The sequence below is a fragment of the Giraffa tippelskirchi genome, chromosome Y (assembly GCF_054371585.1).
Source record: "Giraffa tippelskirchi isolate mGirTip1 chromosome Y, T2T-mGirTip1v1.2.pri, whole genome shotgun sequence".
NCBI classification, from domain to species: Eukaryota; Metazoa; Chordata; class Mammalia; order Artiodactyla; family Giraffidae; genus Giraffa; species Giraffa tippelskirchi.
The window spans coordinates 1,414,633-1,429,488 of NC_137290.1; the positions used below are offsets into that span (position 1 = coordinate 1,414,633).

At 52.3% G+C, this 14,856-nt stretch overlaps 1 protein-coding gene across 6 annotated transcripts in view; it reads left to right on the top strand.

Moving 5' to 3' along the window:
* Window positions 1-11,907, top strand: part of LOC145537832 (glycoprotein Xg-like) — a 29,483-nt gene extending 17,576 nt beyond the window's left edge. For 3 of the 6 annotated variants that reach the window (XM_081568734.1, XM_081568737.1, XM_081568740.1), the window contains 6 exons: window positions 1,362-1,397; window positions 3,170-3,202; window positions 4,505-4,546; window positions 6,509-6,544; window positions 8,507-8,617; window positions 10,445-11,907. In XM_081568734.1, the coding sequence (XP_081424860.1) occupies window positions 1,362-1,397; window positions 3,170-3,202; window positions 4,505-4,546; window positions 6,509-6,544; window positions 8,507-8,617; window positions 10,445-10,461 (275 nt within the window). In that variant the 3' untranslated portion in view covers window positions 10,462-11,907. The remainder of the gene's footprint in view (window positions 1-1,361; window positions 1,398-3,169; window positions 3,203-4,504; window positions 4,547-6,508; window positions 6,545-8,506; window positions 8,618-10,444) is intronic. The other 3 variants (XM_081568736.1, XM_081568739.1, XM_081568738.1) reach the window with 3 other exon arrangements.
* Window positions 11,908-14,856: the final 2,949 nt, after the last annotated feature.

A 14,856-nucleotide genomic window follows, 5' to 3' on the forward strand; every position in this document is an offset into this window, starting at 1 on the left:
TGCATGTGTGTTCACTTGTGGGGGCTATATGTGTACATGTGTGTATATTGGTGTATTTATGTATGTGGGATGTTGTGTGTGTGCATTTTTGTATACGGGTGTGTGTTGAGTGTTGTGTGTGTGTTGTGTTGCATGTGTGTACATGGGTGTATTTATGTATGTGGGATGTTGTGTGTGTGTGCATTTGTGTACATGGGGGTGGGGGGATCTGTGTGTCTGTGCATGTGTAGATGTGTGATGTGTGTGCATGTGTGTGCATGTGATGTGTGTGCATGTGTGCATGCATGTGATGTGTGTGCATGTGTGATGTGTGTTCATCTGTGTGCATGTGATGTGTGTGTGCATGTGTGTATAGGTGTGTGCTGTGTGTGCATGTGTGCATGTGTGATGTGTACGTGCATGTGTTTATACGGGTGTGTGTGCATGTGTGTATATGTGGGTGTGGGGGGATGGTGTGTCCGTGTGGGTATGTGTGATCTGTGTGTGCATGTGTGTGTGTGCTGTGTGTGTGCATGTGTGTATGTGTGATGTCTGTGTATGTGTGCTGTGTGTGTGTCCATTTGTGTATATGGGTGTGTGTTGTGTGTGTACATGTGAGTATGTGTGATCTGTGTGTGCATGTGTGCATGTGTTATGTGTGTGTGCATGGGTGTATATGTGTGAGTGATGTGTGTGTGTGCTGTGTGTGTGCATGTATGTATGTGTGTGGTCTGGGTGAATTTGTATGTGTGTGTGGGTGTGTGCTTGTGTGTATATGGGTGTGTATATGGGTGCGTGCTGTGTGTATATGGGGGTGTGTGCATGTGTGTATATGGGTGTGTGCTGTGTGTGTATACGGAGGTGTGTGCGTGTGTGTAGATGGGGGTGTGCTGTGTGTGTGTATACGGGTGTGTGTGCATGTGTGTAAATGGGTGTGTGCTGTGTGTGTATACAGGTGTGTGTGCATGTGTGTATATGGTTGTGTGCTGTGTGCATGTGTGTAAATGGGTGTGTGCTGTGTGTGCATGTGTGTATATGGGGTGTGCTGTGTGTGTGTATATGGGGATGTGTGCATGTGTGTATATGGGTGTGTGCTGTGTGTGCATGTGTGTATATGGGTGTGTGCTGTGTGTGTATACAGGGGTGTGTGCTGTGTGTGCATGTGTGTATATGGGTGTGTGCTGTGTGTGTATATGGGGGCGTGTGCGTGCTTCTTCGCATGTGTTGGTGTATATCCCTATGCCCTGAGGTGACAGCCTCACCCTCGATCTGCACCCGTGTCCCCGCCCCGCTTGGGCGGGTAATGCCTGCCTCCCAGCAGAAGGCAGCCGGGAGCCAGCTTTCCCGAATACGCGCGTGACCGTGTGCTTGTCCCGTTCCAGGTGGAGGCGGCCATCCCTGGCACGGCAACCCGCAAGGTACGGTCCGGGGGCGGGGCGCAGGGCTTTCCGAGGGGCGGGCTCCCCACGTGGCTGCGGGAGGGGCCGCTGCAGGAACCCCCTTCTCTCTCGGTGTGGGCGTTCAGAAGCTCCTTCCGGGAGGGGGCCGTCCCACGGGGCTCAGAGAAGGAGACCTGGGTCCACCTCGGAGCTGCAAGACGCCTGGGGCTCTGCGAGCGCGGCTGCGGTGCTTGGAGCTGCTGCTGCCCACCGCCGGCGCCCCTTCCGTTGACCACGGCTGACCTCGAGCCTAGACGGAGAGCAGCAGAGAAACCACAGCCTTCACCCCCGGAGAAGCCCCCGGGGGGCCCCACCTGCCCCGTCGCGGGGCCCGCAGCGGGGGCCTGGAGTCCGGACAGCAGGCGTCGGTCGTGTGTCGCTGGGACGACGGCGGCCAGCCTCTCGGGCATCTGCAGGCTGACAGTGAACCCGCCCGGCCAACCCCAAGGCTTTGGGGGAGAAGGAAGGGACAGAGCTGTCTTCCTAACCCTTCAGGCCCAGGACCCGGGCAGGGGTTTACCTTTTGCGGGACTATTACCGTTTGGGGGACGTATCGCCGTTTGCGGGAAGCATGGGCGTTTGCGGGACGTGTGTGAAGGCCACGGGTGCTTTTCTTCTCATGCACTGGAGGTCGAGGAGGAGAGGTGCTCCCCAGACAAGAATCAGGTCTGACACAGGGTTTGATGGAGTCTTTGACAGGAAAGGGGCTTCCCTGATAGCTCAGCTGCTGAAGAATCTGCCTGCAATGCAGGAGACCCGGGGTTCGATTCCTGAATTGGGAAGACCCCCTGGAGAAGGGATAGGCTACCCACTCCAGTCTTCTTGGACTTCCTGGTGGCTCAGCTAGTGAAGAATCCGCCTGCAATGCGGGAGACCTGGGTTCCATCCCTGGGTCGGGAAGATCCCCTGGAGGAGGACATGGCAACCCACTCCAGTATTCTGGCCTGCAGAATCCCATGCACAGAGGAGCCTGGCGGGCTACAGTCCGTGGGGTCACAGAGAGTCGGACATGACTGAAGCGGCTAAGACTTTTTCACTTTCGCCAGGACAGAGGACTCACCCAGGATTGGGGTGGGCTGGAAGACAGAATGACTGCTCCTGGAGGGGACATCTCCAAGGCACGGTCTCCAGATAGGTGGGAGTCCGGCAGGACAGGAGACAGAGGTGTTGCGCTTGCTTTGACTGAATGGACCCCCAGGAACTGTAGTAATTCGTGGGGCCAGAGTATAGAATGTGATGGGCGTGGGGGCTACAGGGGTAACTGGCCGGGTTACTCCTGGGCTGTGCTACACTTTATACACGCAGTCCCGTGGACGGCAAGGAGATCCAACCAGTCCATCCAAAAGGAGATCAGTCCTGGGTGTTGATTGGAAGGACTGATGCTGAAGCTGAAACTCCAATCCTTTGGCCACCTGACGCGAAGAGCTGACTCCTTGGAAAAGACCCTGATGCTGGGAAAGATTGAAGGGGGGAGGAGAAGGGGACGACAGAGGATGAGATGGTTGGATGGCATCACCGACTCAGTGGACATGAGTCTGTGCAAACTCTGGGAGTTGGTGATGGACAGGGAGGCCTGGGGTGCTGCAGTCCACAGGGGTCACAGAGTTGGACACCACTGAGCCACTGGACAACTACAAGCGCTCCTTTGGGGGTGACTCTTGGGTCCGGCTTTGGTGCCAGCTGGGCGGACGCCTGCTGGACCCCAAGGTCCATGCTTCGAATGGCCATCAGATCCCTCTTCTCTACCGCAGGAGGCGGCTATCCACCGGGTCACGGCAGCTACGGTAACACGCCCGCTACACCCAGCGCTGGGGCCCGTGGGGGAGGCGGGGCTGGGCGGGCTTCTCTGGGGCTCCCATTAGAGCTTCCTCCTGGGTCTCGGGTGTCGGCCGCCTCGCTGCTGACCCTCAGCTTGCCTTCGTCCAGCCCTCCAGGTGTCCAGGTGCTGACCCCACACCCCTCTGTCCAGGTATCAAGACGCAGAGCCCCGGGCTGCAAGCCTCCTTAGGGAGAGAGCAGCCTGGGCATTGCGCATCCTTTATTGTGGGTGGTGCATTATGCCAAGAACCAAAGGGATTTACCCCGGGAGAAATAAACTCCATTCTTGTCTATACCGAGCTTTCCTCAGAGCAATGGGTGGATCTGGAAATCTCCAGGGGGTCTCTGGTGCTGTATAGCGAACTTGGGGGCAAGTGGAGCCCGAAAAGCAAAATGCACTGGATTCGCGTTTCTAAACTGAGATAGAATCCACACGAAACTTTCGGTTATCTTCGGGTGCACAAAGTAGTCATGTGATGCTTTGTAAATAGAGTTGTTGGTGCTGTTTAGCCGCTAAGTCATCTCTGACTCTTTGCGACCCCATGGACTGTCGCTCGCCAGGCTCCTCTCTCCTTGGGATTCTCCAGGCAGGAACACTGCAGTGGGTTGCCATGCCCTCCTCCAGGGGAATCTTCCGGACCCAGGGGTCGAACCCGGGTCTCCTGCGTTGCAGGCGGATTCTTTACCATGTTGAGCCCCCAGGGAATCGCTTGTTAGAAATTACTCCCTGGGGACTTCCCTGGTGGTGCAGTCGTTAGGACTCTGGGCTTTCACTGGCAGGACTTGAGATCAATGCCTGGTCAGGGGATTAAAATACTGCATGCAGCCAAAAACAGAAAAAAAATTGCCCTCTGGACGTGAGAAGGTGTGGAGAAAGCTCCTTTATTTCTCACTCGCTGAGGTGACTGTTGTCATCTGTGGAGCATGCTTCCTGTCCTCGGGGACGGGACTTTTCCCTGGATGCGCTGAGAAGTGGGGTTTCTGAGCTCAGACAAGCCCCCTCTCTCTGCGGCTGGGGGTCAGTGTGCCCCCGGCATCAGCACATCTGCTGAACTTGCAAGGTGAGCTCAGCCCGCCTCGGCGCAGCCAGGGGGTGTCCTGGGATGCGCTTGTCTCTTCCTCTGGCTCGGGGAGAATCAGGGTGGGCCGTTTGCCCAGATGTTACAGCCTCTGCTTCGGGGTCCTGTCTTTCTTGATGCTTCCTTTGGGGATGTCTCCGGCGTTTCTGAGCATTATCTTCCTCTTCACGTGGCCTTTCTGTCCTGCAGGACAAAGAGTGCGCTACAGATCCAGCTTCCCTGGCACTTATGGTAAAGCGGGTCTTTCCTAAAAGCCAAACCAGAAGTTCTGCTGAGGAGCTAACCCCCGCCTGGGTCTCTGATCGGTGTCCTCACTGCGCAGCAAAGCTGGGGAGGGGTTTGCATGGGGCGCGGGCTGCAGTCCTTCCAAGAAATGAACGCTTGCTCACACATGCTACTGCCTGCGCACACGCATGTGGGCATGTGTGTGTCCCTGCGTGTGTGTGTGTGGCTGGGTGGGCACGCAGGCGCCTGCGTTTCTACATGTGGACATTGTTCACATGTGCCTTTGCGCTGTGTGTGCATGCGTGCGTGTGAATGTGAAACGCATGTGCCTGTGTGTGTGCACTGTGGGTGTGCAGGTCAGGGCGGATGTGCGCACGGGGATATATGTGCCACTCTTGCGTATTCATGTGTGCGTGTGTGGGAGGGTACTGTGCACACGCGTGTGAGGACATGCACGTGGGTGTCCGTGCTCATGTCCACATGGGCACAGTGCTGTGATGCTTGTGTGCACGCCTGCCTGTGTGCATGGCTGTGCCGATGTGTGTGTGTGTGGACGTATGCTTGTGTTGTACATGTGTGCACATGTGTATACGCAGATGTGAGTGTGTGGCATGAGTGTGCATGGGTGTGTGTGTAGCAAGTGTGTGCATGTATGTATGTGTGCATGTTGCATTGTGTATGTGGATGTGTGCTGTGTTGCATGTGTGTGCATGTACACACATGGGTGTGTCGGTGTGTTGTATGTGCATGGCTGTATGTATGTGAGGTTTGCATGTGTGTTCACTTGTGGGGGCTATATGTGTACATGTGTGTATATTGGTGTATTTATGTATGTGGGATGTTGTGTGTGTGCATTTTTGTATATGTGTGTGTGTTGAATGTTGTGTGTGCGCATGTGTGTGTGTTGTGTTGCCTGTGTGTACATGGGTGTATTTATGTATGTGGGATGTTGTGTGTGTGTGCATTTGTGTACATGGGGGTGTGGGGGGATCTGTGTGTCTGTGCATGTGTATATGTGTGGTGTGTGTGCATGTGTTCATGTGTGATGTGCGTGTGTATGTGTATATGGGTGTTTGCTGCGTGTGTGATGTGTGTACACATGTGATGTATGTGCATGTGATGTGTGTGCACGTGTGTATGTGTGATGTGTGCATGCATGTGATGTGTGCGCACGTGTGATGTGTGTTTGTGTGTGTACATGTGATGTGTGTGTGCATGTGTGTATAGGTGTGTGCTGTGTGTGTGCATGTGTGTATGTGTGATGTGCATGTGTTTATACGGGTGTGTGTGCATGTGTGTATATGTGGGTGTGGGGGGATGTGTGTGTGCATGTGTATGTGTGTGTGTATCGGGGTGTGCTGTGTGTGTGCATGTGTGTATGTGTGATGTCTGTGTATGTGTGCGTACATGTGAGTATGTGTGATCTGTGTGTGCATGTGTTATGTGTGTGTGCATGGGTATATATGTGTGAGTGATGTGTGTGTGTGCTGTGTGTGTGCATGTATGTATGTGTGCTGTCTGGGTGCATTTCTATGTGTGTGTGGGTGTGTGCAGTGCGTGTGCGCATGTGTGTGCATGTGATGTGTGTGTGCATGTGTGTATATGGGGGTGTGCTGTGTGTGTATACGGGTGCGTGTGCATGTGTGTAAATGTGTGTGTGCTGTGTGTGTATACGGGGGTGTGTGCATGTGTGTATATGGGTGTGTGCTGTGTGTGTGTATACGGGGGTGTGTGCATGTGTGTATATGAGTGTGTGGTGTGTGTGTGTAATGTGTGTATATGAGGGCGTGTGCGTGCTTCTTCGCACGCGTTGGTGTATATCCCTACGCCCTGAGGTGACAGCCTCACCCTCGGTCTGCACCCGTGTCCCCGCCCCGCTTGGACGGGTGATGCCTGCCCCCCAGCAGAAGGCAGCCGGGAGCCAGCTTTCCCGAATACGCGCGTGACCGTGTGCTTGTCCCGTTCCAGGTAGAGGCGGCCATCCCGCGCACGGCAACCCGCAAGGTACGGTCCGGGGGCGGGGCACGCGGCCTTCCGAGGGGCGGGCTCCCCACGTGGCTGCGGGAGGGGCCGCTGCAGGAACCCCCTTCTCTCTCGGTGTGGGCGTTCAGAAGCTCCTTCCGGGAGGGGGCCGTCCCACGGGGCTCAGAGAAGGAGATGTGGGTCCACCTCGGAGCTGCAAGACGCCTGGGGCTCTGCGAGCGCGGCTGCGGCGCTTGGAGATGCTGCTGCCCACCGCCGGCGCCCCTTCCGTTGACCACGGCTGACCTCGAGCCTAGACGGAGAGCAGCAGAGAAACCACAGCCTTCACCCCCGGAGAAGCCCCCGGGGGGCCCCACCTGCCCCGTCGCGGGGCCCGCAGCGGGGGCCTGGAGTCCGGACAGCAGGAGTCGGTCGTGTGTCGCTGGGACGACGGCGGCCAGCCTCTCGGGCATCTGCAGGCTGACAGTGAACCCGCCCGGCCGGCCCCAAGGCTTTGGGGGAGAAGGAAGGGACAGAGCTGTCTTCCTAACCCTTCAGGCCCAGGACCCGGGCAGGGCTGCAGGATTGCCGTTTGCGGGACTATTACCGTTTGGGGGACGTATCGCCGTTTGCGGGAAGCATGGGCATTTGCGGGACGTGTGTGAAGGCCACGGGTGCTTTTCTTCTCATGCACTGGAGGTCGAGGAGGAGAGGTGCTCCCCAGACAAGAATCAGGTCTGACACAGGGTTTGATGGAGTCTTTGACAGGAAAGGGGCTTCCCTGATAGCTCAGCTGCTGAAGAATCTGCCTGCAATGCAGGAGACCCGGGGTTCGATTCCTGAATTGGGAAGACCCCCTGGAGAAGGGATAGGCTACCCACTCCAGTCTTCTTGGACTTCCCTGGTGCCTCAGCTAGTGAAGAATCCGCCTGCAATGTGGGAGACCTGGGTTCCATCCCTGGGTCGGGAAGATCCCCTGGAGGAGGACATGGCAACCCACTCCAGCATTCTGGCCTGGAGAATCCCATGCACAGAGGAGCCTGGCGGGCTACAGTCCGTGGGGTCACAGAGAGTCGGACATGACTGAAGCGGCTAAGACTTTTTCACTTTCGCCAGGACAGAGGACTCACCCAGGATTGGGGTGGGCTGGAAGACAGGATGACTGCTCCTGGAGGGGACATCTCCAAGGCACGGTCTCCAGATAGGTGGGAGTCCGGCAGGACAGGAGACAGAGGTGTTGCGCTAGCTTTGACTGAATGGGCCCCCAGGAACTGTAGTAATTCGTGGGGCCAGAGTATGGAATGTGATGGGTGTGGGGGCTACAGGGGTAACTGGCCGGGTGACCCCTGGGCTGCGCTACACTTTATACACGCAGTCCCGTGGACGGCAAGGAGATCCAACCAGTCCATCCAAAAGGAGATCAGTCCTGGGTGTTGATTGGAAGGACTGACGCCGAAGCTAAAACTCCAATCCTTTGGCCACCTGATGCGAAGAGCTGACTCATTGGAAAAGACCCTGATGCTGGGAAAGATTGAAGGCGGGAGGAGAAGGGGTCGACAGAGGATGAGGTGGATGGATGGCATCACCAACTGAATGGACATGAGTTTTGAGCAAGTTCCGGGAGTTGGTGATGGACAGGGAGGCCTGGGGTGCTGCGGTCCACGGGGTCACAGAGTTGGACACCACTGAGCGACTGAAGAACATGAGTAAACATTTTATGTCCCCAAAGATGCAAATTGATCCAAACACACCAATTAAAAAATATCTGTATCTTCTGTACAAAGCCGTTGGATGCACCAGACCGATCACATGTGGTTAGCAAGCGCCCCTTAGACAAAGCAGGATCCATCCCTTGGGCTTCTCGGATGAATTCCATCCTCTTTCCGTGAATAGGAGAGCGGAGAGGGCCGCGGGCGGGGGTGAGTGCGGAGTTGCTGGCGAGGCAGGGTGTCCTCATCGGCGCTGTTTTTCCTGAGACCGTCTTGTTTTCCCGGATTCCCGCAGGCAACAGGATAGTGCAGATTGTGTCTCCCACGGTCTCTGTGGCGGTGGTGACGCTGATCGCGGCGGCGGTCGGCTACTGTAACCGGAGGAGGAATCATCTCGGGACAAATGGCAAGTCTCCCCCCCGCCACCCCCAGTTGTGTCTGCCTTAAGTGCTAAAGCCTGATTTAACAAAAATATGAGTGCATGAAACAGAGGCAGACTCAAAGATACAGACAGCAAGCTAGCGGTTCCCAGTGGGGAGATGGTAGAGGGCAGAGGGTTAGACAGAGGGGCAGAGATTCAAAGGGACCAGCTAAACGGCAGCCCACTCCAGCCTCCTTGCCTGAAAAATCTCATGGACAGAGGAGCCTGGCGGGCTGCAGTCCGTGGGGTCGCAAAGAATCAGACAGGACTGAGCGACTCACACTTCCTTACCATATACAAAGTAAATAAGCTACAAGGATGTATTGTTTGGAACATCCCCGGCTACGGTAGAGCTAATGTTTCATAAAGATTTTAAATGTGCGGTAAGTCTCTTCCATCGTGTCTGACTCTCTGCGACCCCGTGGACTGTAGCCCGCCAGGCTCCTCTGTCCATGGGATTCTCCAGGCAAGAATACCGGAGTGGGTTGCAGTTTGCTCCTCCAAACTGTAAGTGTCATACAGCCTATAAAAGTATTGAATCACTCGGCTGCACATGAGACTTCCCTGGTGGGCTCAGTCTTAAAGAGTCCACTGGCCAATGCAGGAGACGCAGGTTCGATCCCTGGGTCGGGAAGATCCCCTGGAAGAGGAAATGGCAACCCACTCCAGTGTTCTTGCCTGGAGAATCCCATGGGCAGAGGAGCCTGGCTGGCTACAGTCTGTGGGCTCGCAGAGAGTCAGACACAACTGAAGCCAGCATGCACACACAACCTCCAGGGAAATGAGTTTGTGGAGGGTGAGGGTAGGGCTTTCTGCTTCAATGATGGGTCCAAGCTCCTGGGTTTGCAGAATTACAAGCGCAGGGAGCTGCCTTTCGGAGCAGAGATCCTGGCTGCTGATCCAGGAAATTCCTAGAGATGTTGCTAAAGAGGTGGTCGGGGAGAGATGCTTTACTGCAGAAACAACAGCTCAGATGGTAATCTGGATTCTCTCAAGCTTTGGTCCTGAGACCACTCATGTCGGCATCTGTCTGGATTTTGCCAGGGTGAGGTTTCCACCGCCGGTGAGGGAAGCTGTGAAACAGAAGTCTATTCCAATAGTGTTTTTTTTTTTTTTTTTATAAATTTATTTATTTTAGTTGGGGGCTAATTACTTTACAATATTGTAATAGTTTTTGCCATACATTGACATGAATCAGCCATGGGTTTACATGTGTTCCCCTTCCCGAACCCCCCACCCACCTCCCTCCCCCTCTCATCCTTCTGGATCATCCCATTGCCCCGGCCCTGAGCCCTTGTCACATGCATCGAACATGGAATGGTGCTCTGTTGCCAATAGTGTTTTTATTTTTGGGATTTGGGCGACTTCAAAATCTCAGTAGCTGCCCTCTGCCTCCCTCTGCTGGTGGTTGGGTGATATTGACTTACATACTGGCCACCAAGCGCCTTGGTCTATACAACGCTCCACCCTGAAAGTTTGGAGGTGGGGAAGCAGAGTTCATGAAAACAAAAAACAAAAAAAAAACCCACTTACATTCTGGACCACATGCCTCATCATAGATGCTGTTGTTGAGTCGCTCAGTCGTGTCCGACTTTTTGCGACCCCATGGCCTGCAGCATGCCAGGCTTCCCTGTCCCATCACCAACTCCTAGAGTTTCGTCAAACTCATGTCCATTGAGTCAGTGATGCCATCTAATCATCTCATCCTCTGCCGCCCCTACAGTGAAAAAAAATTAACAGTGCTTTAAGATCAACCCGCTGAGGTTTCCGCCCCCTCCCCCGTGACGTCTTGCTTTCCATCTTTCCTTGCAGAACCACCGACTGTCTGAGGTCCTCGAAATCCACCCACCGCTCTGAGAAAGCCTCTGTTCAGATGACAACCCTGTCGATCCTGTGGAACGTCCCTGTCATTCTTGGCTTCACTCGCTGCCCTGGAGGGTCTTCTCTTCTATTTGCAACAGACGCGCTGCCCCACAAAGAAGGGGGTTCCTGATTCCTCAGATACATCAATGGCAACAAGGGGGACCGCTGGATCTTGGATTCTAAAGAGATTGCTTGATCTGTGGGTTCCATCAGCCATGCGGGCTGAGAGGTTCTGACTCTGGTCTGAGCTCTGGAATATGTCCTGCTGGGACCACGGGCCACTGACGTGGTCAAAGAACACAGGGGCCAGGAGAATAGCTGGGGGTCTTGGGTGGGGCTGCCATGGAGGACTTCCAAAGGATGGAAGCTGCTGCTTGGGTTTCTAGCAAGCTGTGGAGACAAGCTTAGCTGATGCTACAGGTTCCTTGAAAAAGTGAAAGTGTTAGTCGCTCAGTGGCAACCGACTCTTTGCGACCCCCTGGACTGTAGCCAACCAGACTCCTCTGTCCAGGGGGGTTCTCCAGGCAAGAATCCTGGAGTGGCTTGCCATTCCTTCCTCCAGGGGCTCTTTCCTGGCCCAGGGATCCAACCTGGGTCTCCTGCGTTGCAGGCAGATTGCTTTTACCATTTGAGCCACCACCTTCAGTTAACGTCAGGAATCTGGACCCGTTCACCACCGCCCGCGAATCAGGAATGAATGACTTTCGACCCTAACGGCAGCATTTGAACTTTATCTCAGCCCACAAAAGTATTATCACCTGCAGAGGATGAGGGTGGATTATTGGAAATTTAAGTGCAAGGCTGATGATGTGGAAACCGGCTTGGGGAAGCGGTGGGGTGCTTTTTTTTCTGCCATGAAATTGTACGCTCTCTACTTTTTGTTTTCAGAACGTGGGATAGAGATTTTGAGGTGTCGAGGCTTTTCTGTATTATTTTTGGTCTTGGATCCTCTGTGGGTACCAGTTCTTAAGGCAACATGAGTGTTTTTCTTGGTTTATACTTTTCTTTTTCCTGGACTAATTGTCTATCCTCAGCATCTAAAAAGTAGACTAACCGCTTGCTTGGGTTTTAGTCATTCTTTAGGGGAGAGGAGAAAGGGTGGTTTGGGCAGACTAGTGTAGTTTGATGGACTGAGATGAATGCTGGTAGGACTTCTGGGCTTGAATATCACAACCAAAGAGGAAGATGGTCGTTAGAGTCTGGAACTCAGAAAGATGATGCATGGAAATCGTAGGTATTCATGTGTGGGTGCTCACCCTTAGGTCCCTGCACCCCAATGTTCACTGCAGCCGTATGCACAGTAGCCAAGACGTGGAAGCCAGTTGATTCTTTACCAACTGAGCCAGCGGAGAAGACTATACCCGAAGCTAACACAACACTGTAAGTTGACTACACTTAAATAAAAAAGAAAAGAGAATATCCTTTCTTCAAGTATAAATCACTGTGTGCAAGGGTGTAGACCCACCTCCAACTCTTAATGTAGGAAAAGCAAATCTCTCTCTCTCGGTCACACACACACACACACACACACACGTCTCAAAATTCATGCACTGGTGTCATGACCCTTGGGATCTCAGAGTGGAACCTTATTTGTCAATAGATTTGGTACAGTTGTGATCAGTTAAGAGTCCATCGACAGAGGAATGACTCAGGAAGATGTGGTACATGTATGCAAGTGGAATATTACTCAGCCATGAAAAAGAATGAAATAATGCCATTTGCAGCAACATGGGTGGACCTGGAGAGTATTATAGTAAGTGAAGTAAGTCTGAGGAGCATAAATACCATATGATATCGCTTATGTGTGGAATCTAAGAAAATGGATACAAACGAACTTATTTACAAAACAGAAATAGACTCACAGACATACAAAAGGAACTTCTGGTGACCAAAGTGGAAAGCATGGAGGGATAAATTAGGAGTTTGGGATGAAGAGATACATGATACTATACATAAAAGAGATAAACAGCAAGGTCTTACTACATAGCACAGGGAACTCGACTCAAAATCTTATAATAAACTATAATGGAAAAGGACCTGGAAAAGAATATATGTATATCTCTATGAATAACTGAAACTGCCTATGTGTTAGTTGCTCAGTCATATCGGACTCTTTGTGACCCCCTGGACTGTAGCCCGCCAGGCTCCTCTGTCCATAGGATTCCCCAGGCAATCATACTGGAGTGGGTTGCCATTTCCTCCTCCAGGGGATCTTCCTGATCCAGGGATCAAACCTGGGTCTCTTGCACTGGCAGTTGATTCTTTACCAACTGAGCCAGTGGAGAAGACTATACCCGAAGCTAACACAACACTGTAAGTTGACTGCACTTAAATAAAAAAGAAAAGAGAACACCCTTTCTTCAAGTATAAACCACTGTATGCAAGGGTGTTGACCCACCTCCAACTCTTAATGTAGGAAAAGCGAATCTCTCTCTGCCACACACACACACACACACACACACACACAGGTCTCAAAATTCATGCACTGGTGTCGTGACCCTTGGGATCTCAAGAGTGGAACCTTATTTGTCAATAGATTGGGTACAGTTGTGATCAGTTAAGACGATGAGTTAGAACAGGATGGTTTCTAAAGCAATATGAGCTGTGTCTTTATAAGGGGAAATTCAGAGACCGAGGGACACCAGGAGAAGAACCTGAGTAGCTCGGAGCAGACCAGCCACAAGGCAAAGAGCTATCGCAAGCCGGGACAGAGCCCCCGTAACCTGCAGAGGGTGTGCCCGCCTGCCCACCCGTTGGTCTTGGACTTCCAGACTCTGAAACTGGGAGAAGATACATATTTCTTGTTTCATCTGCCCAGTTTGTGGGATTCTGTTAAAGACATCCTTAAAAAGTCATACATAGATGAATGCATTTGGGGTACAGAGTTGTGTTTGTTTGTTTTTTTCCTAATTTAAAAGCGAGAATGAGGAGTGCGTCTAGCTCGTCTGTACAGGTGGTACAGGAAGCCAGGCGTGATTAAACTCTGGACTCAGGCCCAAAGCGTGAGATCACAGTCTGGCTTCTCCAAGTCAAGCTGTGTGACGTTAGGCAAGTTGTACACCCTCTCTGGGTGTCAGCCATCTCATCTGTAAAACGAGTGTAATAATAATGACATCTATCTTCTAAAACGGTGGTGAGGCTGTGGTTGTTCAGCCGCTAGGTCGTGTGCAACTCTTTGCAACCTTATGGGCTGTAGCCCTCCAGGCTCCCCTGTCCATGGAAATTCCAGGCAAGAACACTGGAATGAGTTGCCATCTCCTTCTCCAGGGGAATCTTCCCAACCCAGGGATTCAACTGCAGTCTCCTGCATTGGCAGGTGGATTCTTTACCCCTGGAGCCACCAAGGAACTGTATCCTATACTTTGAAAGATTTTAAATATTCTTGCCTCAGAAAGAAAGAATTATGTCACAGGGTGGAGTTGTCAGACAAGGCTATGGTGGTCATCCCACTGAAAAGTAGCTGCCATGGTCATCCCACTGAAATGCATCCTCATCCCAATGTACACCTTAACCTTCTACAAGGGTACATGTCGACTATATCTCAATAAAGCTGGGGGAAAGAGTTCTTTCTGAATTTTTTCTGCCAGTGTTTTTGCTTGGATTCTGTAGGCGTGTGGCATGCCGCAAGCACAGTTGATCTTTACAGTGGCTCTGGAGAGACTTTCCTCCTTCTTTCCACAGCAGATTCACTGGACATTTAATATTCTGCGACAGCGCATTGTATACACACGTATATTTCTGGGAGAGAGCAGCTCTCTTATTGACCATATGTTTCTGCTGACGTGATAGAATCTGACTTTCAAATTGTGTTATCTCCTGACTTCCGCGAATCTTGTTCATTTTGAGGACTGTTTCATAGGATATGTGTGTGCATCTGTTCTTTCATCTTCCTTCCGGTAATTTTGTGTAGATTTGGTGGCTTTTTCTTGCGTAGGTTTGGAGGACTCCTTTATCTGTGCTCAGAAATCAGTTTCTTTGAAACCCTTGTGATCCACGTTCAAGAAGATTTCCAGCATCTCCGTTACGTCACATCGAAGGAGCCACCATGTGTAGCAGAACCATCTCTACTTTCAGCAAATGTTTCCTAACATTTTGTTGTTCAATTCTCTCTCTCTTTGTACCCTCTAGCTTCTTTTACCACCCCCCCCCAAAACATTAGCTGCATTATTTAAAAAAAACTTTTGTAGTAGAGTATAGCCAATTGACAAACAATGTTGTGATAGTTTCAGGCAGACAGCAAAGAGACTCAGGCATATATATACATGTATCCATTCTCCCCCAAACTCCCCTCCCATCCAGGCTGCCACATGACCTTGAGCAGAGTTCCCTGTGCTGTCCAGCAGGTCCTTGCTGGTTCTCCA